Raw genomic sequence first — 24826 nt, 5'->3', positions numbered from 1 at the left:
TCAATAACTAATTATCTAACTTAATTTAATTAGTAAACAGGGTTACATCAGGCTGTTAAAATCAGTACCGAAAGTACGAACCAACTTTATATACCATCGAGTAAAAATTCTAAAAGTAAGGCGCGATTTACCGAATTTTGCCCTTACGTAAATTTATATATAGATGAGCTCGCAGACAGCTTATATATGCGGTATATAGTGTATGTTATATTTTCAGTTGTTGCTCCCCAACATGGGCAACTTTTTCAAGTTTAGTCGCGAATCGTTTCGGTTTGACGCTTGACGCGCGTGTAAAATGCTCAGTGTGAACCGGTCTTAAGTGTGTGGATACATCAAAAGGTGAACAAATTAGTGCAAAATATTAATTTATGAACAAATGGAAAAAAAACTCATGAAATTAAAATTTTACTATTTGTTCATTAAAAGGTAAACTATTGACAACATTAACTAAAGAATTTGATCACAGTACCGTATATAATAAAGCTAAAATATTTAGTTCGAAAAAATATTTTCATTTCATTTTCAATAAAACATTATAGAATAATAAATATTGTAAAATAAGGATGGTTAGACCTAGCCTCAAATTCAGAAAAGGTCATGAATTATTATAATGCCCTACTATATTATAATATCTATTACAAATGATAAATATTAAAAGAACGAATCATACCAGAATTTGAACCAACATCAGCACAACTAGAAAACGATAACTCCACCAATATTATTACCACTTTAAAGACAAACATCTTCTTACGCAATTCAGTACCGTGATGTGCGTAGTAAACTTTATCTCCCAAAGTCATCTCAACGTTTGACATAATATTGTTTCTTTTAGTATTGTTGCAAAAGAGTTTTAAATAATTTAGATAAATCAGTTCACCAGGTGTATGACTTTGGTTAGTAGTTGATATTAATATTTAATTGTTTTGTTCGAATAAGCAATTACATATATAGATTTAAGATAAACAGTAATGAATGTGAATTGACTATTGTACTATTGATTATTATCTAAGGTTTTTTAGAACAAAGGCTAAATGCAATTCAAATCAATTCACTTTTATTTCAGAACAAAGTCCATATCATAACACATAACAATATTCTAATAATTGAAGGTAACGTAATTGTTTAAGAATGTTTGCAAGAATTGAACATTCTAAATGAGAAAATGAATATAATGGGAATATATCAGGAGTATTAGTTAGACACTGGTAGTGTACTAACCCTTATTTACTTATGTATATGTATATGAAGAGAGGCACACACCAAACCAAAGAGAGAAAAAAAAAATTTATTTGCAACAACTTATAGAGCCATAATACACACTTTTGTCGAAAACTAAAAGGGTTCGAAATTTTGCCATTTTCTGAAAAAATTCCTGTACTAGTACAGGCCAAAATATCGACTACTGTATTTAAAATTCAATTATTATGCCATACTATTGCCATATATGCATATATAGTCCAGTAAAAATATGGTTGAACCTAGAACAAATTGCAACAGAATTTTTTTTTATTTTATTTGGTTGATATGGTGAACATGAACATCATATCCAAAGTTTACCAAAATCGGACATCGGGAAGTGGGTTAATTAGCATAAATTCAAAATGGCCGCCATTTGCTATTTTAAAGCCCCATATCTCCTTAACGGTTGGATTTAGACCACCTATATGCATTACGAGTAGATATAAATGTGATATTAAACATTCTAACTGGCATATTTAAATTTCCATAGGACGTACCTATGACGTCATATGGTAGTTGTGACGTCATAAATTATGTTATAAATGCTTAAATGACATTATACTATGCGAACAATTTAGAAACTGCAGAAAAACAAGTTTCCTAACATTCTCCTTGTTGAAATGAACATAATTTCCAAAGTTGACCAAAATCGGACGTCAAGAAGTGTGTTAATTAGCATAAATTAAAAATGGCCGCTATTTACTATATCATTTTGAAGCCCTATATCTCCTTAATGGTGGTTTTAGACCACCAAAGTGCATTGCGAGTAGATATAAATGTGACATTAAACTTCCCAATTAGCACATTTAAATTACCATATGACGTAAATATGACGTCATAAGGTAGTTGTGACGTCATATATTATGTTATAACTGCTTAAATGGCATTATCCCATGCTAAAAAATGTAGAAACTGCAGGAAAACAATTTTCTAACAATTTCCTGTTGAAATGAACATGATATCCTAAGTTCACCAAAATCAGACTTCAAGAGGGTCAATAATAGCATAAATTCAAAATACCATTTTGAAGCCCTGTATCTACTTAGCGGTTGGGTTTAGACAGCCTATGTGCATTACGAGTAGATATATATGTAAAAACCATTGAAATTTATCATTAAGTTTCCATTTACAAAATCTTATGAAAATAGATATTCTACAGAACCGTATGAAAGGTGATCATCAACTGTATTTCCGAAACTGATTTGTACTCAAGCGCACATCTTGTTTTGTGTTTTCTAAAACTACATCTTTTAGAACTTTATCTCTTTAAATTGGTAAAGGAATAAAAAAAATATTGTAATGAGGCGATTGATTGTGGGTCAGGCTATTCAAACCCATCATTCCCACAAACTCATCTCAATTGAAATGAAAATGATAAATGTCATACTGTAGTTTTCTGTATAGTCAGCATCTCCATTCTGCTCTTTCAAATTTGCTATTTCATTGCATCTGTTTGGTGTCGATCATTTATGAGACAACAACTGTTTATGATGTTTTATATAATGTTTATCTTTTGAATGCTGTTTCCAAGATTCAATGAGCATATAACAAGGACACTTCATCCTAGTGTTAACTAGGATGAAGAACCATCAGTTAAAAGATACACATCAACGGAATCCAAAAAGGGGTTGTTAAGGTAATACAGTAATTTTCAAACTTGCCACTACTAATTACAGTATTTTATTTTTCGACAAGACAGTATTCAACTTCCTTGACAAAAAATGTCAGAAAAATGGAATAGAAACTTTGAATGCAGATGGGGATCTATTAAATATCTTACTTTGCCATAATTAAAAAAAGCGATTGCGTTTTAAGACAGAAGAAGCAAAAAATAGTGGAATAATTGGTACTTAAAGAAAACATCTTAAGGAGCAAATTTGCAACATCTTTGTAATGCTCTGCACTTGCAAAGAAACAGGGGGATGCATTCTATTCTAAGCAAGAACTGTTTGGTCCAAAATTTAAAAAGACATCAGAAAAGCCAATGAAGTAGACTTGCTGTGCCTACATGTATGGTGGAAGTATTTTGACGGCGCCAACATTACATTTTCTATGTATGTACTTTGGATTGGAAACTTACTGTGATCCAACTCCATATTTAGGATGGGGTCGAATTATTAAATCCCAGACTCATTACTTAATTAAGAATCCTATTTCTTTAAATATTATATATGAGATATATGAGATATATATGCAGTTATAAAAAGTTGCAGTTGCAGAAAATTAACTGGAATGTTCTATTGCATGTTGTGAAGGGTGGCCGAATAACTTCTGATACCCATGATCTTAACCTGGATGTGGTAAATGTTCTACTATTTTCATGAGATTAAAATCATTTTTTCCTTTCGGTTTCTATATTTTCCCCTTAGAATAATGCCAATTGAGCATTATTGTGACAAAATACATGACGTCATATGTCTTATGACATCATAGGTACGTTATATGGCAATTTAAATATGCTAATTATAAAGTTTAATATCACATTTATATCTACTCTCAATGCACTTAGGTGGTCTAAAACCAAGCGTTAAGGAGATATGGAGCTTCAAAATGGTATGATAAATAGCGGCCATTTTGAATGTATGCTAATTAACCCACTTCCTGACGTCCGATTTTGGTAAACTTTGGAAATAATGTTCATTTTAACAAGGAGAATGTCAAGAAACATGTTTTCTTGCAGTCCCTAAATTGTTCGAATAGTATAATGTCATTTAAACAGTTATAACATAATATATGACGTCACAACTACCATATGACGTCATAAGTACGTCATATGGAAATTTAAATATGCTAATTAGAATGTTTAATATCACATTTATATCTACTCGTAATGCACTTAGGTGGTCTAAATCCAACCGTTAGAGAGATATGAGGCTTCAAAATAGCAAATGGCGGCCATTTTGAATTTATGCTAATTAACCCACTTCCCGATGTCCGATTTTGGTAAACTTTGGATATGATATTCATTTGAACCATATTTACCAGACAAAACAAAAACAAATTCTGTTGCAATTTGTTCTAGGTTCACCCTATTTTTGACTTATCTTTACTGGACTAATATTGCGTTATCATCTTATAGAGTCATAGTAACTAGTTATGTCAACAAATAAAAGGGTCCAAATTTGGTAATTTTTCGAAAACAGGGCTTTTTTCAAAAATGGCCAAAACATCGATTATTTGAAATTAAATTATTATGCAATAATGTTGCCATATGCACATATTATATTGCGTTATCATCATCTTTATAGAGTCATACTAACTGTAGGTATGTCAACAAATAAAAGCGTCGAAATTTTGTCATTTTTCGAAAATTTCCGTGTACTATAGTACAGGGATTTTTTAAAAAATAGCCAAAATATCGACTCTTTAAAATTCAATAATTATGCAATAATATTACTATATATGCGCATATGTTGCGTTATCATCATCTTAGAGTCATAGTAACCAAAAAAATCACCCAAAACATTGCGTTTTTTAATTTCATTTAATATGCTCTAATATTTCTATAAATGCATGTAATTTCCATACTTTCCAGACTTTTTCTAAAAACAGAAAAAGGTCGAAATCGTATACGATTCTGCGCATGTCACGTCACTGCAATGTCAAAATGGGTCGACATTTATTGCATGTCAATTTTTCGAAAATTGCTATACTATAGTAGATGGAATTTTTTATATATAACAATATTATGGCATAATTTAATTTTTTAATTTAATTTTTTTTTGTTTGTTGACATAATTGCTTATATGACTCCATAAGACAATGATACCTTAATATTATGTGCATATAGTACTATTATATTATCGTTTTTTTCCTTCCAAAGAGGCCTACCTAAAATGTTTAATTGCCAAATTTCGTCAAACAAAATGTAATATTCGTTTAAAAAATTGGACAATAACAATATAAGGCCTATACAGTTGAACATTCCGTAAGCGACCACCCTCGGGACCGGAAAAACTGGCCGCGTACGGCAGGTGACCACTTACGGGATATCCGATTATAACTCCGATATAACTTTGCTAGGTCTCAGGGCGATATCTGATATAATGACAAGTCAATCTGTAAGATTGTATTTAACTCTGATTGAGAAAAGAGTGAGTGAATTATACAGTTTTCGCAATACATATTGCGCACTTTAATGTAAATTATGCTAAACATACTGTCAAGGCTCTGTTTACACCCGGTCACCAATCACAGGCATAAATCAAATCCCCTCTTCACACGCATAAAATTACTGAAGTCATTTTACCGGTAACCCTGATTTGCAATACATACTAGGGCTGATCAAAATCGGTTTCCAATAATAACAACCAGATTCTGATTAGTCGACTATTGGTTTACACTAGAGGCACACAGCAAGCGAGTTAACCAATCGACAGTTCGAATAATCCATCGCTTGTGATTGGTCAAATCACTTACGTTGCGTTACGTCCTTGTGTTGCGCCTCGAGTGGGAACCAAGCATGAAAATTGAGATCGCCCTATAAGATCGATAATTTCTTACACAGACTGACACGATTAGTTAGCTCCCGATAACAACTCTCTAGTGTGAATCATGACTCCATACAAATTTCTAGCGTGAACCAGGTCTATAAAAACACCTAGTCTGTTCAATTGTCTTATTCAGATAAATCAGTAGCCATATGTCTACAAAAAATGAAGGCATAACAACAATGTTTGAACATATAGTCTATTGTATAAGTGGTACACATACTTGTATATAAACACGGATAGAGTTCAACATAGCATGCAATACTATTATACTAAACATGTTTATAGTCTTAGTACAGTAATATTATACATTTATAATTATATATTATTATAATAAACAAAAACATATAATAACAAAAATAAAAATATAGGACCAAAGGAAAAATTGATAATTTTCTTTATATATAAGTTTCATAAACAAATAATTGTTTGTAACCCGTCTATTGCTCGTTACAAAAAACTGTTAATTATTCTGCAATTATGAATCAGTTACTGAATTTACTAATTAATATGGGGTCACTTGGGGTCATATTGAGCACATGTGGTCAGTATTGCAGGTGGCAAAGTATTTGGTTCATGTTTTAAAAACAATGGCAGCAATTAAACAAGAAATATGAAGAATCAGAAATAAATAAAATAAAGATTTTCGGAATTACTTTAAAAAAAATGAAAATTTAATTCCTAAAATGTGTTTATACTATGACCATAACAAAAAAATAACAACTGTATGAGAGACGTTGGCTATTCCTTATATGATTTAATGTATATACATAAAGTATGAACCCCTTCTTTGGGACACCCCTATTTAGGGGACACCCCAAATTAAAGGGACACTTTCTTGGATCCTAACGTTGTCCCTTTAATATTGTAATTATACTATATTTCATTTGTTATGAAATACAAATTTATCAAATGTATGTATCTCTTTAATTTTAATTTCATTTTAATATGAAAAACAAATTAATTAAATAAATGCATTTATGTTTTAGTTTTACTCTTTCATTTATTATGAAATACATATTTGTTACATGTATTCATATTTCCATTTCACAATGTATCGTGTTAGCATCATAGTATAAACACACGAATAATTTGTTGATCTATAAACCAACATTTTATATAACAAAATTATATAATATACAATGTAATTCACATCTCCAGATAAAAAATATAAACTCACTTTCTACAGAATTACTAGCATGATCGACAAAAGGAGGATTTCTCTCAGATATTTAAACAACTCAATTACAATTTTAATTGTTCACATTAAATTAATTGTAACTCTATCTTTATAAAATGATTTAATATATGTTGTTTCAAGATATATTTCCTCCCCTGAAAATGTGTCAGGAAAACAATGATTTTGGGTGACAATTACAATTTTTATAATTCATTGGTAACAAATATTATTAACTAAAAACCATTTTGCTACATCCTGTAAATTATGATATTTCTGATATTTTGAATGTCGCAATGATTAAATATCTTTATATTTTCTTCTTTTTCAGATGAATATGTCTAGTTCTTAAAAGAGCTAACTTGTGTATATATATATATATATATATCTTTATTTATCACAGTTAGCTTCACAGACTTCCCTGCAAATATAAAAAAAATTATAGTAGAAATAAATTTATTTCTCACTTCATCAAAATTGAATCAAAGATTTTATACAAATCTACAGCATATAATAATTAGTAAATAATTGCTTAAGAAAAAATAAAATTGTCAATTTTAATAAGCTTTGAATTTGTTGTGCCTTACTGGACTGCGGAGTTTACTAGACTGAGGAGCTTACTGGACGGTGGCACTTTGTGGACTGTGGCGCTTACTTGTGTGGTGCGTACTGGACTGTTGCGCTTTCTGAACTGTGGCGCTTATTGGACTGTTGCGATTACTGAACTGCGGCGCTTACTGAACTGAGGCGCTTACTGGACTGCGGCGCTTACTAGACTATGGCGTTTACAAGACTGCGGTGCTTACTGGCATGACTGCTTACTTGTGTGGTGCGTACTGCACTGTGGCGCTTACTGGACTGTTGTGCTTACTGAACTGTGGCGCTTACTGGACTGTTGCGATTACTGAACTGTGGTGCTTACTGGACTGCGTCGCTTACTGGACTGCGGCGCTTACTGAACTGAGGCGCTTACTGGACTGTGCCGCTTACTGGACTGTGGCGCTTACTAGACTGTGGCGCTTACTAGACTGCGGCGCTTACTAGACTGTGGCGTTTACTAGACTGCAGCGCTTACTGGACTGCAGAGCTTTCTGGACTGCAGAGCTTACTGGACTGCGGCGCTTACTGGACTGTGGCGCTTACTTATGTAGTGCTCTGTGGGTGACTTCCGTACTTACAAATGGATCTGTATTTTGCTGTGTTGGTGGTCTATGTATTTGCTGTGCTCCTGCTGCATTGTATGCCATACCTGTTCTCATTCCCTAAAATAATGAAGTAATCAACACTTGTTATAGTGATTAGTTAGGTCCTGATTCACTATCACACATTTTCGCCCACACTGTTTTACATTCAATGTTGTGCCATATAATGTTACATTGTCACAAATAGTACCCTATAGGTCACATGGTCATGGGCAACCTATTACCTAAAAAACCAGCGTAAAGTATGCACAAATTATTATACCACATGTCATGAACTAGTCGTGAAATGCGTGTCATTTCCCACAATAACATGCACGGCTGCAACCATGGTGCGTATTATTGCACAATTCAGGAATATAAATGCAGGCGTAAATATTGATGTTTGGGCATGTATTTCATGCAATGTCCCGCAACTTTCTACAAAATGGCACATCATTGTAATGCACTCAATGCGGGGCAGTGCAGGACAAATATTTGTGTCAACATAACTTTAAAATCATGAACACTATTTGTATAAATTTATCTATTTTGTTATGTTGAATTGATTGGTATTGTCAAACTTTATTCAATAACAAACGAAGGGAGGCTTTTGAATCATTTTAACTTTATTGTACAAATACGTTTACATAACAAAAGGAATATAGGAAATAAGATATATATTAATTATTATTATTTTGTTATATCTACAAAACTGTGAATTTAGAAATTATTTAGGAGACATACCATTTGTTGATTAGGTGCCACAAACTGTCCAGAAAAAGCTCCTGATCTCCAATCAGCTGGCTGACCTCCCTGCAACAACAATGGAACGTACCAAATACGAGTAAACTAATTTTGATTAAAAAACAAACTGAAAGTAATTGTAACAATAGAAGCACTAGTAGAATATAAAGTAGTTTTTGTGGTAGATGACTTGTAATTTTATTTTACATGATGTTAAATGGTTTAGTAAACATTAAAATATTAATTTAAAAATAATTTTTAGTAATATTATCATTATATCATATTGCCTTATCTTATTCAGTACTGGATTTTCATCTACAAAATGTAAAAAACAAGCAATTGAATATGCTTGAATATTTCACTAAAATCATCTTTGAACTAATATTAACATCAATTTATTTATATTCAATATTACAAAGGAAAGATTAAAAGTACAGTAAAAAAAAAGGATTATTTTCAAGGCTTAACAAATTATTATATTCGATATAAAATTAATATGATCACACACAATAACTGAAAAAATGATTATTATTATTTATACACAATATGTGCAGATATTGCTGAGGAATGAGAATAGGTCCATTCCTTCCATGCACTAGAGGTAATAATTAAAGTAGTTTGCACAGCTGCAAAGAATCCATTTCTCAACAAGAGAGGCACACAAATAATACTATTTTAGAATGTTTTCACCCACCCATCCCTGTCACATCAAAGAAATTTAAATATTTGACAACTAAACACTTATAAACATTCTTAAAAGACCATTAGAAAAGAAATTAAAAAAAAAAAGAAAAATAAATTATATTAAAAAAAAATCATAATTATAGCACAAAAATAAACACACAATTTAATATATGTGCAGTTGATACAATATACCATACAATGTACTAGAAGTTAAAAAACACAAGGAAAAAATAGAAATTGTTGCAAATACAAAAAGGTTTAAAAGTGATATGCTAAAATCCTAAAATAAAACCCTTAATGCAAAATTGAACAATAATTTTGAATTATTATTAATATTAATATCATACACTTGGTTCCTACTTGGATGGAACGCAGGGACGTGAGCACAACATATGTAATTTGACCAATCACGACGCGATGGATCATCCTAACTGTCGCTTGTGATTGGTCAACTCACTCACATTCTTGCGTTACATCCTAGTAGAAATAGCTTTTAGGCCTAAACCTATACTTTATGATTATTATTTAGGCTTTTTTTACTCTATTATGTTATTACATTCCTAACTAACTACAAGATTTCTGACACGTTATCATTTGTAATGAAACTTTCTAAAGTTGATTTAATAATGTTTGGAAGATTTGATTCAACAAAACCTTTTAATGATAATATCTTTAAAAATATAGTCTGTTTTTGTTTTGTTTTAAATGGAATTGAATAACTTCATTAAAACTGTAATTTGTAAAATGGCCTAAAAAAAGTCTGATATTTTAAATCGTTATTTTTCATATTTTTCAGGGACAACACATCTTTAAATACAGTACAAAAAAATTGTAGCCTAAATTGCATTTTACATTTACACAAGTCGGTTGGGTAAAAATAAGAATTTTAATAATATAAATATTGTTTAATTTAGTTTTGTTATTGGTATTGACAAACTTTTCTTAATCGTTAATTCTCAACAGAGTTTATTCAATAACGAACGAAGGCTTTTGAATTATTATAATTATTCCATTGTTTATCTTAACATATCATAATTCATAATTATTATCCTAACAGTATCTTCATTGCAGTACTTTGATTAATATGAATTAACAAACACTTTCCTGGTAGCTGCATAAATTATTTATAGTTGCTTTTAGCGATATGATACACATCCGTTGCTGTGATAGCAATCAAAGCAAGCCACATCAAGATCTGAACTTTAAATTTCAAACAAAGTCTAGTAGTTTATTTGATCAAAATAAAACAACGTAAATTTGAAAATTAGATTCTCCAGACTGTAATTAAAGACACTAGCCCTATGTCTCTTTGACCTAATTTAAGGTTACACACTACACACATATATTATATGGACCTATTGCGATATTTCTTCATCTTTAAACGGTTAAAAATGTGAAAATAAGTCGATTCTAATCATTTTAGCGGCCGGTTATAAATCCCAACATGCATTGCGCACGGATTGATATTTTCATATTGTGATGTATGTACCCACTTCAACCGATCGCGTGAAAAATAGCCAAATAAAAGAACCGTAAATTATCAGCAAAAATATCAGGTCTTCTCCAATTTATTTTATCGAATTCTCTGCCAAAAAAGGAAAGACAATTAATTTAGCAACTGGACGTCAGGCTAGGCCTATAGCTAGCGAGCAATGTTCGTACATTACCGCTCTTTACCAGCTAGGCCTACAAAACTAAGCCTAACTAAGCTAGGCCTACACGTCTACACAAGAGAACTTACGACCCGAGCTACTTATAGGTAGTGCATTGTTTTTCTCTTTCTATCACAATTAACCGTAGAACGCACATTTAAGAAAAGAAATGACCTGGTTTAATGTTTTTAAAAATAATAGTTATATATTATTTTTAGAAAACGTCAAAAATTGCAGGTCTAGTTTCTTTAATAGAAACATCAAGAACAAAGTACTGGAAATACAAATCTAGAACCATAAACAGTTGTATAGATATGGTATACTGATATATTGTTTGATTTTTAACATTTTGTTATTAAAATCAGTTTTTGTTTCTTCTTTATACTGTGTGACCTCTAAGTGACCTCTTTAATCAAGGACTGTTCTCCTAGAGGGACCAGTAGCCTACTCACAGTGGCTGTGATGTACTAGTACACTGGGTAGCCTACTCACAGTGGCTGAGTGCGAACTAGTACACCGGGGTGACCCCCTACTCGTCTCGAAAGATGTACTAAGTTCTTTAAAGTGTACACAAGCATTTTTGTGTAGATTTGACCTACAGTTTACAGTCCTTAACCGCACAAGACGACGGGAAGAAATATATATTTAGTAAATGTAATGAAGGTTTAAAATATTTTCTGCTATTAATTTGATATGTAAGCCAATAAAAAGCCTGCATTAAACTATAGAGAATAGAACACTATTCAGTAATAGAGGGGTTTTTTTGGATGGGGGCAGAGGTCACCATGATATCATCTCTGAATGAAGGGGTCACATACATATATAACATATACTAAATGTCTTTGTTGATTTAGTAGCACTGATCTCAATGGAAGCGTATTACAAATAAAACATATTAAAATAATTATAGGCTAAAATATTATGTATTTTTTATATGATATTAGAATATATTATAAGATGACTAAAACTAATGTTATCAATATGTTTTTTGTAAATTCATATTCAACACCATTATGAAACATGTTAATATTATTAATAATCATTGATCACACTGTTATAAAGTATATTAAATGTTCATACAGTACAACCTGTATTAATATGACAACTCCAGGACCAAACAAAAGTTTACCCTTAATACGGCCGTCATGTTAGCACACATATCGCTTCTAGTTCATTTTAATGGGAAATTATCTCCTAAATAGGTGATGTTACAAAGATTATTTTAAGCGGTTAATGTTACCCTTTATGAGATAGGAGTTCAGTATGTTACACTTTATGAGATAGGAGTTCAATATGTTATACTTTATGAGATAAGAGTTCAGTATGTTACCCCTAATATGAGATAGGAGTTCAGTATGTTACCCTTTATGAGATAGGAGTTCAGTATGTTACCCCTAATATGAGATAGGAGTTCAGTATGTCACCCTAATATGAGATAGGAGTTCAGTATGTTACCCATTATGAGATAGGAGTTCAGTATGTTACCCATTATGAGATAGGAGTTCAGTATGTTACCAGTATGTTATACTTTATTGGATAGAGTGCTATACCAAAGCCAGTATAGTGAATTAATTATAAACCAACTACAATACCCAACCAGTTGTCATGATTAAACTACAGTAAATACATTGATGATGATGTGATGTTTTCTATTCTATCTGATTCCATTAATATGAATTCTTCACCGTGACGTTATCAAAACTAATAAATCTCGTACATCATGCATGCCGAAAAACGAAACATTATAATTTTTCAAAACCCGAAGATGAGTAAGAGGTCCGTATGAATAGTGTGCATATGTGTGTCTACTTACCAGCTTGGGTGGCTGAGACTGGATTCCCTCCTTTAAGAATGTCAAAGGTAAATAAAACAGGTTTACTTGTAAGTGGAACTCATGCAGAATTTTACAAAAAATAACTAACATATGTTTATACATAGTGATGGATAACAGATGTAAGGTATACTAAATTACAAGAAGAACATAAAGAAAAATAATAATATTGAAACATGCAGTTGTAAAGAGTTTATAGTACTGTACATACAAATATATATAATTTGTTGCTAAGTGCTAAGTTTAATGTCATGGTTTATTTTATGTTTTTCTATTTTTGTGCCTGTGTGATAATTTGAATTAAAATAAAAATAAATAAATAAAAACAAATGGTGCAAGTTGTACATAAAATTTCTAGTATGTTGCTACAAATTAAGAAATAATATATAATTTATTTTTTTGTTTAGCAATCATGTATTTGACTACTGTAATTAGTTGCATCCAATAATGTTTTCAGCTTTCTTCTGTGGTGGGGCCTTGTGGGATATACTAAGTTTATTCAAATGGTATAGTGTTTTTATATAATTACGGCGATACGGGTTATCCAAAAAAGATAATATTAGCATTTGTAATTAGCCAAATATGGTAATAATGTTCATAATTAAATCCTACTTAGAATTTCACTGAACATTATTTTACATAATTTCTAATTTTTGTGTAATGTAAAAATTATAATATTTACACGTTTATTTTAGAACCATCAAATATAACATGCTTATTGAGACAAAATGGCTATGAACCATGCTGTTTACAATTGATACTGACAATATTGATCAAATACATTATTTTAAATATTTAGGGTCACATTTATATTTGTACTTATACATTCTTATTCAAAATACCTAATGGATTAAGAGATAATTAGCATATTTTAGAGGCCATACTGGAATGACCTTTGACCTTGACCCCAAAGACAAATCAAATATATTATTCTGAATCTTTGGGGTCATGTTTATATTTGTGTTCAATACATTCTTACACCAAATTCTTTATGGTTTAAGAGATAATTGGGATCAAAGTTGTAAAATGGCAGCCATTTTGATTTTATGCAAATTAGGTAATTTATAATGGGCAGATCAGGGTAGATTTTGGATATGATAATATCTACATATAGTTGAGCATATTTCAGCAAAAAAACAAACTGTTGCAATTTGTTTGACTGAAAAGTCTATTTCCACTCATCTAATATAGGTGATAATATTAATAAGATGATGGAAATATATTGGAGAACAATGACAATATTGGTGATAATATTAATAAGATGATGACAATGCAAAACAATGTCAATGATGATATTTGATGATAATGACAATGATGATGATGCTGAAGATGATGATAATGGTGATGATGATTAAGATGACAAAGGCGACGATAAAGACGATGGTGATGGTGATAAAGACGATGGTGATGGTGATGATAACGATGATGATCGTGATGTTGGTGATGACAATGATGGTGATGATGACGGCAACAATGATGGTAAGGATGATGACAATACTGATGATGATATAAATGACACTGTCATTATATTAATGACAATAAAAATGTCATTAACGATATGACATGACCAAAATGCTTGATGATGGACCTAATGATGCGGTTATATAATAAATGGACTCCCCTATCTTCATATTCTCCCAAATTATCTACAAACATTGTCACACACTAGATTAAAGAGTAAATTAGTTTTCAAACCATAATATTACTGTACCTCCTGTGATAAGCATTGAAAATAGGAAGAAAACAACATCTTGAAAAAACATATTAACAATTCAATAGTACATGATGTTTGTCGACTGTGTATAATTACAGCCAATCAACTTTCTTTGACTTGTTTCAATCAACCAGCCAATCAACTCTCTATCTTTCACTTGTTTCAAAATTAACTGCCTTGTCTATTTAGCCAATCAACTGTCTACAATGTTATCAACCAATCAACAGTCTATGATTTTGTGTTTCAATCGGCCAATCAACTGTCTTTAACTTTGTCACACAATTAGCTCTTCATACTTTTGTCAACCAATCAACTGTTTACGATTTTGTCGGACAACCAACCAACCAATAACAATTCAATACAGTATGTACAGATACAAAACATTAATCGCCAATCTTAGAACATTGACTTTCATAAATGCTGTAAAACGCTTAACAGTAGTACTAAAATATTCATTGTCGCTAGTTGTACGTTTTCTATCAAGTACTGAATCTGGCATGCTAGATAATCGAACATGTTAATAATTAAAATCTATCTGTATAACCGATTATATGATTCTACAGTAGAATTCAATTACCTTTGAAAACAATCATAGTTGATAGATTTGTAAAACTGACGTTCAATTCTAATATTCTAGTATATTACTTTTTTTTTTTTAATTAAATCTCACTTAGATAAAGAAGACCAAAAAATTCTGAATTATAAGTGAAAATAGCCAGATACATTTGTATACATTTAAAAGAAAAATAATTTTAACCCAAATCATTATTTTTCGATAATTTTAAAAGATTATTGGTGTAATTTTATTTTGTATTCCTAGGATAAATAATTAAGGTTTCAGTTTATTTTATTTTCTCTTTTGTTATTTTTACATTTAGTAATGTATTAAAGTAGATCAGGTCTTTGTACAAGAACACCTTTGTGGTGATACAAGCATTTGCGTGTTAAAATAAAGTATTTATTATTATTACTAGAACTACTGTAGACTTGTGATTTAATACACCTCGTCTGTATAGACTAAGTTTGGCCTGATATTAAGTTGAGTTTATTTATTTATTTTTAATTATATCAATTACTTAATTTGTGATTACATTTTGTTAGATAAATATTTATACAAGTTTAAAAGTTACAAATTTCTGTAAATTTATACCATAAAATTACATAAAAATATATAAATTGGAGTTTTCATTGAGGGTTCTGTTTCTTGACTCAGAACTTAAGTCCTGTCCACACTATCAAAATTGATGTCACAAAAAATCCATATATGGACATGATGATGTCATATCACTACCATATTTAAAGGACAACTTTACCGAGGACCATATTTTTACAACGTATTAGGGAAGTACATATGATTTCAGAAAAATCACGAGATTAAGGATATCGCCGCACACGCTCGCCGTACAGACTTTGCCTGAAAAATCATTACGTAAATTTTGCAATGCACCTGTGACGTCACAGCAATTTACGGCGACGGCTGTACGGCGAGCGCGTTCAGCAATATCCTTAATTCGCGATGGTTCTGAAATCATATGTACATCCCTAATACGTTGTTAAAATATGGTCCTCGGGAAAGTTGTCCTTTAAGCATCACTACCATATTTGAGCACATTACACTTTTTTTGTCAAACTAGTTTGATAGTGTAGACAGAGCTTAAGATGATATTTTACTAGATTTTTAGAGTGAATCGGGTATTAAATATGAAATGATGTTTTCTTTTTATTTATATCTTACCATATATTGTTGTCCTTGTGGCCATGTCGTTGTTGACGTTGTCTGTTGTGGGGCCCAATTAGCGCCACCTGTCTTCATATTCTTGGAAGGGTTTTTGGTCCATTGGTGATCGGCTCTGAAAATTATCAGTAAACATTTATTGTCCCCCAAAAGCATGAAAAATGAAGATTAATCAATTCAGACTTTGAATAGGTTATTTTGTAGTTTTAATTAAGTTAATCACTTCAATTGGGAAAAAGAACTCAAAAAATAATGTTTTCACTTATAAAATGACAAAACAAACAGTTAAATTCAACCAAAAACCATTTGACTATTTTTTGCATTAAATTAAATTTTTTCTGGTAAATACATTTTGTTTATGATCCAATTTTTGGTCAAAGTGAATAACTAATATGTGACATTAAAATAATAATAATATTCTACAAAATATGTTAAAAAATTATATTTTTAGGGGGACATTATATCTTTAAATAAATTAGGACATGATGTTTTATTTTTTTTTAAAACATAGATAGAAATGATTACAATGAACCAGCCAATGAAACATCTTTAATTTTGCCAACCAATCAAACATCATTAATTTTGTCAACCATGCGTCTATCTTTCATCTATAACTTTTTTGAACAACTAGCCAATAAACTCTCTTAAGTTTTGTCCTCTATTTGGCTCTTTACACCTTATTCAACCAATCAATTGTCTATTTAAATTTTGTCCATCTTTCAATCAACTATCTTTTACTTGTTTCAAGCTACCAGCCAATCAACTGCCTATTATTAAGCCAACCAATCAACTGTCTACCATTTTGTCCAGCAACCAAATAACCAATCAGATTTAAATCTGTATGTACAAACTTTAATTGTCAATCTCAATTCTCAATTTCTTATCAACGTTGAGAAACGATTACCACTAAAATATTCATTATTAGTAATTCTTTATGTTTTCCGTGAAATAAGTCATGCGTCATAATGAAACTAACATTGGATAGATAGAAAGAAATATAGCATAAGTCCTTGTAGACACAAAGTACAGTGAGATTGCTTGGATAGGATGAGGAGGGGGTGTGGGAGAAGATGGGGAAGGGAAGTTATAATATTAAGTCCTTATAGACACAAAGTACAGTGAGATTGCTTGGATAGGATGAGGAGGGGGTGTGGGAGAAGATGGGGAAGAGAAGTTATAATATTAAGTCCTTGTAGACACAAAGTACAGTGAGATTGCTTGGATAGGATGAGGAGGGGGTGTGGGAGAAGATGGGGAAGAGAAGTTATAATATTAAGTCCTTGTAGACACAAAGTACAGTGAGATTGCTTGGATAGGATGAGGAGGGGGTGTGGGAGAAGATGGGGAAGAGAAGTTATAATATTAAGTCCTTGTAGACACAAAGTACAGTGAGATTGCTTGGATAGGATGAGGAGGGGGTGTGGGAGAAGATGGGGAAGAGAAGTTATAATATTAAGTCCTTGTAGACACAAAGTACAGTGAGATTGCTTGGATAGGATGAGGAGGGGGTGTGGGAGAAGATGGGGAAGAGAAGTTATAATATTAAGTCCTTGTAGACACAAAGTACAGTGAGATTGCTTGGATAGGATGAGGAGGGGGTGTGGGAGAAGATGGGGAAGAGAAGTTATAATATTAAGTCCTTGTAGACACAAAGTACAGTGAGATTGCTTGGATAGGATGAGGAGGGGGTGTGGGAGAAGATGGGGAAGAGAAGTTATAATATTAAGTCCTTGTAGACACAAAGTACAGTGAGATTGCTTGGATAGGATGAGGAGGGGGTGTGGGAGAAGATGGGGAAGAGAAGTTATAATATTAAGTCCTTGTAGACACAAAGTACAGTGAGATTGCTTGGATAGGATGAGGAGGGGGTGTGGGAGAAGATGGGGAAGAGAAGTTATAATATTAAGTCCTTGTAGACACAAAGTACAGTGAGATTGCTTGGATAGGATGAGGAGGGGGTGTGGGAGAAGATGGGGAAGAGAAGTTATAATATTAAGTCCTTATAGACACAAAGTACAGTGAGATTGCTTGGATAGGATGAGGAGGGGGTGTGGGAGAAGATGGGGAAGAGAAGTTATAATATTAAGTCCTTGTAGACACAAAGTACAGTGAGATTGCTTGGATAGGATGAGGAGGGGGTGTGGGAGAAGATGGGGAAGAGAAGTTATAATATACATACATACAATACATATTTATTTTATTTTATTTCTAATTTTACATTTTTTTAAATTCAAATTTTTTTGTGCATTATTTGATTTTGTTTATCTTTATAAATTCTAATTTTAATTTAATTGTTTACAATCAGTGAGAATTGTTATATGTTTATTTCTTGTCATATTGTTTTTTGTGAGGGTCCCTAATGATCAGCTTTGGACCACCCTTGTAAAATATTGTTGAAATAAAACAAAAATAAGTGTAGAGTATACACACATTTCTAAGAGGTAAGTAAATATCTGAATTTGAAATTAAGAGTCAAAGGTCATATATAATTACTTTTTCGGTGTTCCTCCTTTCATATTTAGATTAGTGGCTAGATGTGCCAATGTGCTATCAATATCCTTGCTTGTTCCATTTGAAACAAGATTTTCTGCGGGGGGTGTTGGTTCTATTCTCTTGTTCATCGGCTGCATAACCTCTCCGAGTAATTCAGCTCCGCCTGAAATTTATCAATATGAAATCATTTTTTATTTTGTTAATTATTATATTAGTTTTCTGACAGCATTCTACTTATTAAAACAAAGTGTTCGTAATAATAGTAATAATATTCATATATTAAACTTTAAACTGCAAGCAAACAGGTTTATCTTGGAAACAATAACAAGAGAGGGCAGCACATACATAGTACATTAGATTGAGACAAGGAGGATTAAAGATAATCATATACTATTATCTCTAATACACAACGTAAATTGATTTTGCATGCCTGGGAAATTAAACACGAGACAAGATCTTGAAATGGTTAGAAGGTTTTGACAATTATACTGCCCTCACACAGGCTTAACTTGGGTAAATCAAACAAGAGAGGGCAGCACATACATAGTAAATTTGAGATAGAGGATTAAAGATAATCATAATGTAATGATTTTGCATGCCTGGGAAATTAAACATGAGACAAGATCTTGAAATGGTTAGAAGGTTTTGACAATTATACTGCCCTCACACAGGCTTACCTTGGATAAATCAAACAAGAGAGGGCAGCACATGCATAGTACATTATTGTAAATAATCTCTAATAAACACTAAATGAATTAAAAATGTTATTAACAATTGTTAAAATTCAACAAAATATAAGACAACATGGCAGAAATTAAAATTTGTATTGGATTCAATGTAAGAAATGATACATTTGTGTAAATACTTTATTTGTCACTCATGTCACACATAAAATAAACAATAAAATGTGACAAAAAAGATCAAAATCAATCAGCTTTTGCAACTCGAGTTTTGGCCTTTAAAGTAAAATGCAATTGTTTGGCAATACAGTAACATCATTAGTTTAAGTAATAATTTTTTGTTTAGAATGACCCGTTCTTTGAATTGCTTTAAAAAAAAAAATATCTCATTTTAAAGTTGAACTTGAATTAAAAAAAAAAATGTTAGTGAATGAAAAATTTGTATTAATAAATAATATGAACTATTATGAAACAAAAGGGCAGGGCTTCGATCTGTTTCTAGAATTTCGGAATGACCTTTTCCCCTTTGCTATATCCGTTCTTCAAGTTAGTATCCTAATTCTAGATTGTACCACTACTTCTAGATTGCACCCCTTCTTTGGGTATTAATACCCATTGCATGAACCTACCTGACGTTTTGGTAGATGCCGTACCAAAGGCTTGATCAAAGTTAGCCCCTACTTGAGTTTGCATGACCCCTAACAATGAATGGCAAAATGAAGGAAAAAATGCACAGTGATACAAAACAATAACAAGCATACGACACTTACTTGGGGTCAAAGGTCATCTGAAAAATGTTGGATACTCATGCTGGTTTGTAGGTTAATTTCTTATCAATTATAATGAAATGATTACTGCAGTAATTTGGTGTTTACTTCAGTAGTTATTTCATTATAACTAATTGGAAGTTGACGTTTAGAAATGTTTTTTCTTGGAATTATTTTGTACATAAAAATATTATGTTAATATATACAGTTATTGACGTGAGGGTTTGGTTCTACAGATTCCTAAGCATTCTATATTATAACAAAAATAGTAGAAACACAAGATGCCAGGGGTGATGCCACGGGCATTCCAGGGTGCCTTGCACACTGTCATTCCAGGGGAAATTCCAAGGTACCAGGGTGTCACGCACACTATCATCCCAGGGGAAATTTCAAGGTACCAGGGTGTCACGCACACTGTCATTCCAGAGGAAATTCCAAGGTACCAGGGTGTCACGCACACTGTTATCCCAGGGTAAATTCCAAGGTACCAGGGTGTCACGCACACTGTCATCCCAGGGTAAATTCCAAGGTACCAGGGTGTCACGCACACTATCATCCCAGGGGAAATTCCAAGGTACCAGGGTGTCACGCACACTGTCATCCCAGGGGAAATTTCAAGGTACCAGGGTGTCACGCACACTGTCATTCCAGAGGAAATTCCAAGGTACCAGGGTGTCACGCACACTGTCATCCCAGAGGAAATTTCAAGGTACCAGGGTGTCACGCACACTATCATCCCAGGGTAAATTCCAAGGTACCAGGGTGTCACACACACTGTCATCCCATGGTAAATTCCAAGGTACCAGGGTGTCACACACATTGTCATCCCAGGGGAAATTCCAGAGGGTACCAGAATTTAAACACTGTCCTTAACATTTCTGGGAGATATAACAATACCTGCCGAAATGTATCAACGCATTCCCGTTCCTTGCCATCAGCCAAATGGTCATCATGTCATGCGTATTATGGTCGATTCATGTATTTTGTGTTTCTATTATTATTTGTTACAAACTATATTACAAATTAAGAGCAATGAGACAATTCTGAACTAAGCAATGATTTGATAACTCAAATACCTACCTGTATTATTGTTATTAAATTTGATTTGAATTATTTGAGTTTAAATAGAAACTTAAGCCTGTTTTACTTAAAATCAATAAGTTCACTGGCACATGGCATTGGCAGGACTAAATTTTCCGTTAATTTGTCAATATCAATTTAATTGTAATTTTTAAAATCCTGATGTTGGAGACAGACGAAATATGTTGGATCTTTAACAGAGACATTTTGAAGTTTGTTCGTTACACAAATTTTTACTTATGCGTGCATTTATACACAGGGGGTTATCAAAATGAACCGAATTGTATAATGATCATCAATTGCTAGATGGATCAACCTCATTAAATATATTAAAAATCTCTTGGGATGAGATGAAGGGGGTGGGATGAGAAAAATAAGATGAGACCATTTTGTGGATTTAAAAAAACTCAATTTCCCGCTTAAGAAATCATGATACTGTTCTGCATATGTCGATAAATTCAACGGAACATTTTATCAGCAGCATATTGACTTTAAAGAAACTAGGCTTTATAAAACATTAGTATTGATTAGTACCAAATTGTTATGTTAGTCTAAATACAAAGTGATAAATTGTTAAAAAAGCTAGACTTTTAAAAGCTATTTGCAGCGTGCAACCTTTATTACCTGTTTGAATTGGCCTAGCACTATAAGCTGTTAAGCCTGGATCGATGAGGCTATTGGTTGAAGGTGAAGGAGAGTTAGTTGGTGGCAGCATGCCTGAAAATTATAATGACAAAGTAATATTTCTTCTTATTAAATATTGTATAGCAGCCTGTGAAAAATTAGCACCTTTGTTAATTAGCATTAAGTTGTGTCTACACTATCAAACTATGCGACAAAAAAATATGATGTGCCCATATATGGACATGATGATGTCATATCACTACCATATTTGAGCATATCACTACCATATTTGGGCACATCACACTTTTTTTGTCAAACTAGTTTGATAGTATAGACAGAGCTTAAGAGGAATTAAATCATTATTTAAATATATAATAATAATCTAATAAATAAAATATGTATATTTTCATGATTATACAGTGTGTACGGGATAAAAATATATTAAAGTATACAGTAATTCATTAAAAAAAAAATATAATTAAACTTTCGATTAAAATTAGATACTGTATATTTATACAAACACATATTTACATAAATAACTGAAATTGTAGGGAAAATATGGTAAATAAATACAACAAAGTCTTAACATGGGTTATCATTTGAACAGTTGATAGACAATTACCACCATGCTACATATTCATATCTAAACTTTGTGTAAGGTGTTAAAAAAAGAGTCTGTATTTATTTCAGATCCCCTTGCATGATTGTGCTTCTATTAGACAAAATGGATGGATCACCCTCATTAAAAAAAAAACATGATCTGTGTGTCCCAGGCAGGTAGAGAATTGTAGGGGTTAGGTTGTCAATAAGTTAAAGCTAGGTTTGAAAAAAATAAAGTACGTTCAGATATCCAGAGGAATTCTGGAGTGCCTATGGTGAAATTAGGCTTTTCAGCTATCCAGTTTGGGTGGTTTGAGAAGTTAAAATTGGGCCTAGTAGAACTCACTAATATTGGTGTTCTCCATAAAGTTGTGCATAGAAATCAAAAAATATTTGCATGACATTTTGTGTACAGAATATTGAAGATATCCAAACAATTATATTTAAATTTTATTTATCTTCAACCGCTGTCTTTTTAAATTAATACATTCTCTTTCAATCATTCTGTCCAACTCATTTTATAACTACAGTACATCCACTTGAAATATAGTACTGTGGAGAAAATTCAAAACAATGAGAAAAAAATAAAAGATATATCAAGAATTTAGACATTGAAAAAAAAACCATGGAAAATGGTAGTGGTTAATAACTTCCAGACACAGTACATTCCAAATGCATACATCATCCAAACACAAGAGGGAGAAGTCACGACAAACATCCAAGCACAAGAGGGAGGAGTCATGACAAACATCCAAACACAAGAGAGAGGAGTCATGACAAACATCCAAACACAAGAGGGAGGAGTCATGACAAACATTCAAACACAAGAGGGAGGAGTCACAACAACATCCAAACACAGGAGGAATGGGTCATGACAGATGTCAAAAAAGTACCAGATCTTGTTTGGCGAGTAGGTGTTCCGCTAGGGGACACGGAGGGTGAACTGAAGAAAGCTTCCAGATCAGCGACGGCATTACCGCCAGATTCTAAGCCACCCTCTGGTTCTAGGATGCTTGGAGTCCAGCTGTGGCGTTCATAGCCACGTGACGGCGATCCTATGCTGGGTTTTGCTGTGTTAGTAAACGGGTTGGTTGGTGCCAAGCCTAGAGAATAGAAGCCTCATATCTAACAGGGCCATTTAGCTTCATCTTTTAACAATTGAATTATTTTTAGTTATAAAAATAATCATACATATTTACATTGTGAGATCACTAAAGAAGTTGTTTTTAGGGTGGGACACAAACCTAATATCTCAAATAACAGGTGTGGAATCATACCTTCAGATCATTAAGGATCTAGGTCAAGATTATTACCTATATACTTTGAAATTTGGTCAACATAATTATAAATATATATGGCCTTATATAGCAAAACACTATATGCTGACAATGTAAGAAACAAAATAACTGCATTTCTTATAATTTTGATCACAACATTAACATATGGACATTTAATTCAATAAAGTAAAAAAAAAAAAAATTACAAGTGCTTTAAATACGTTTAATGTGCGAAACATTGAAAGATTGAAAATACAAAAGAAAGAGCAAAGTAATAAACAGGTATGCTATACTTTGTGTATTATCACCGCCAAGAAAGCTATCAACGATGCTGGCAGGAGCAGATGCGCTATTTCCCACGTTGTCATCGAATGGCGAACGAGGGCGTGGTACTTTCAAAGCACGACCAACTATCCACAGAATCAAAACAAGCGAAGCATGTAAAGACAAAGTGTAAGTGTAAAGCCAAACAAGTGTCCGAATAAAGAGAACGAGAAAAAGAAAACATTACTAATAACAATGTATAGCTATGAAAAACATTTTCAGTATTTTAAAAAATGAAATAGTATTCATACATTGCAGTAACAATAAAATAAGAAAAATAAAATATACAGTAATAGTAAAACACAATAATGAGGAGTTGCATAAACGTTATATAATCAGTAGCCAATCACAATTGATTTGCTAATTATCAACTCCTTTCATCCAGTTAGCAATATTTTTGACAACTGACAATATTTGGTTCAATCTAGTTTAGGTTGGCTTAAACTGGTTCAATCTAGTTTAGGTTGGTTTAAGCTGGTTCAATCTACTTTAGGTTTGCTTAAGATGGTTCAATCTAGTTTAGGTTAGCTT

General features: G+C 32.1%; 1 protein-coding gene across 10 annotated transcripts in view; it reads right to left on the bottom strand.

Annotated features, from left to right (window-relative positions):
- Positions 1 to 4811: 4811 nt before the first annotated feature.
- LOC140055266 (phosphatidylinositol-binding clathrin assembly protein LAP-like) overlaps positions 4812 to 24826 on the bottom strand; it is a 57105-nt gene continuing 37090 nt past the window's right edge. For 2 of the 10 annotated variants that reach the window (XM_072100561.1, XM_072100563.1), the window contains 10 exons: positions 24265 to 24381; positions 23588 to 23797; positions 22095 to 22187; positions 20253 to 20321; positions 18944 to 19106; positions 16450 to 16565; positions 12984 to 13015; positions 8835 to 8903; positions 8088 to 8171; positions 4812 to 7330 (listed from right to left, as the gene is read on the bottom strand). In XM_072100561.1, coding sequence (XP_071956662.1) covers positions 7319 to 7330; positions 8088 to 8171; positions 8835 to 8903; positions 12984 to 13015; positions 16450 to 16565; positions 18944 to 19106; positions 20253 to 20321; positions 22095 to 22187; positions 23588 to 23797; positions 24265 to 24381 — 965 coding nt within the window. In that variant the 3' untranslated portion in view covers positions 4812 to 7318. The remainder of the gene's footprint in view (positions 7331 to 8087; positions 8172 to 8834; positions 8904 to 12983; positions 13016 to 16449; positions 16566 to 18943; positions 19107 to 20252; positions 20322 to 22094; positions 22188 to 23587; positions 23798 to 24264; positions 24382 to 24826) is intronic. The other 8 variants (XM_072100560.1, XM_072100562.1, XM_072100564.1 and 5 more) reach the window with 8 other exon arrangements.

Source organism: Antedon mediterranea, chromosome 7 (genome assembly GCF_964355755.1).
Source record: "Antedon mediterranea chromosome 7, ecAntMedi1.1, whole genome shotgun sequence".
Taxonomy (NCBI): Eukaryota; Metazoa; Echinodermata; class Crinoidea; order Comatulida; family Antedonidae; genus Antedon; species Antedon mediterranea.
This window is presented reverse-complemented; position numbering and strand designations above follow the sequence as displayed.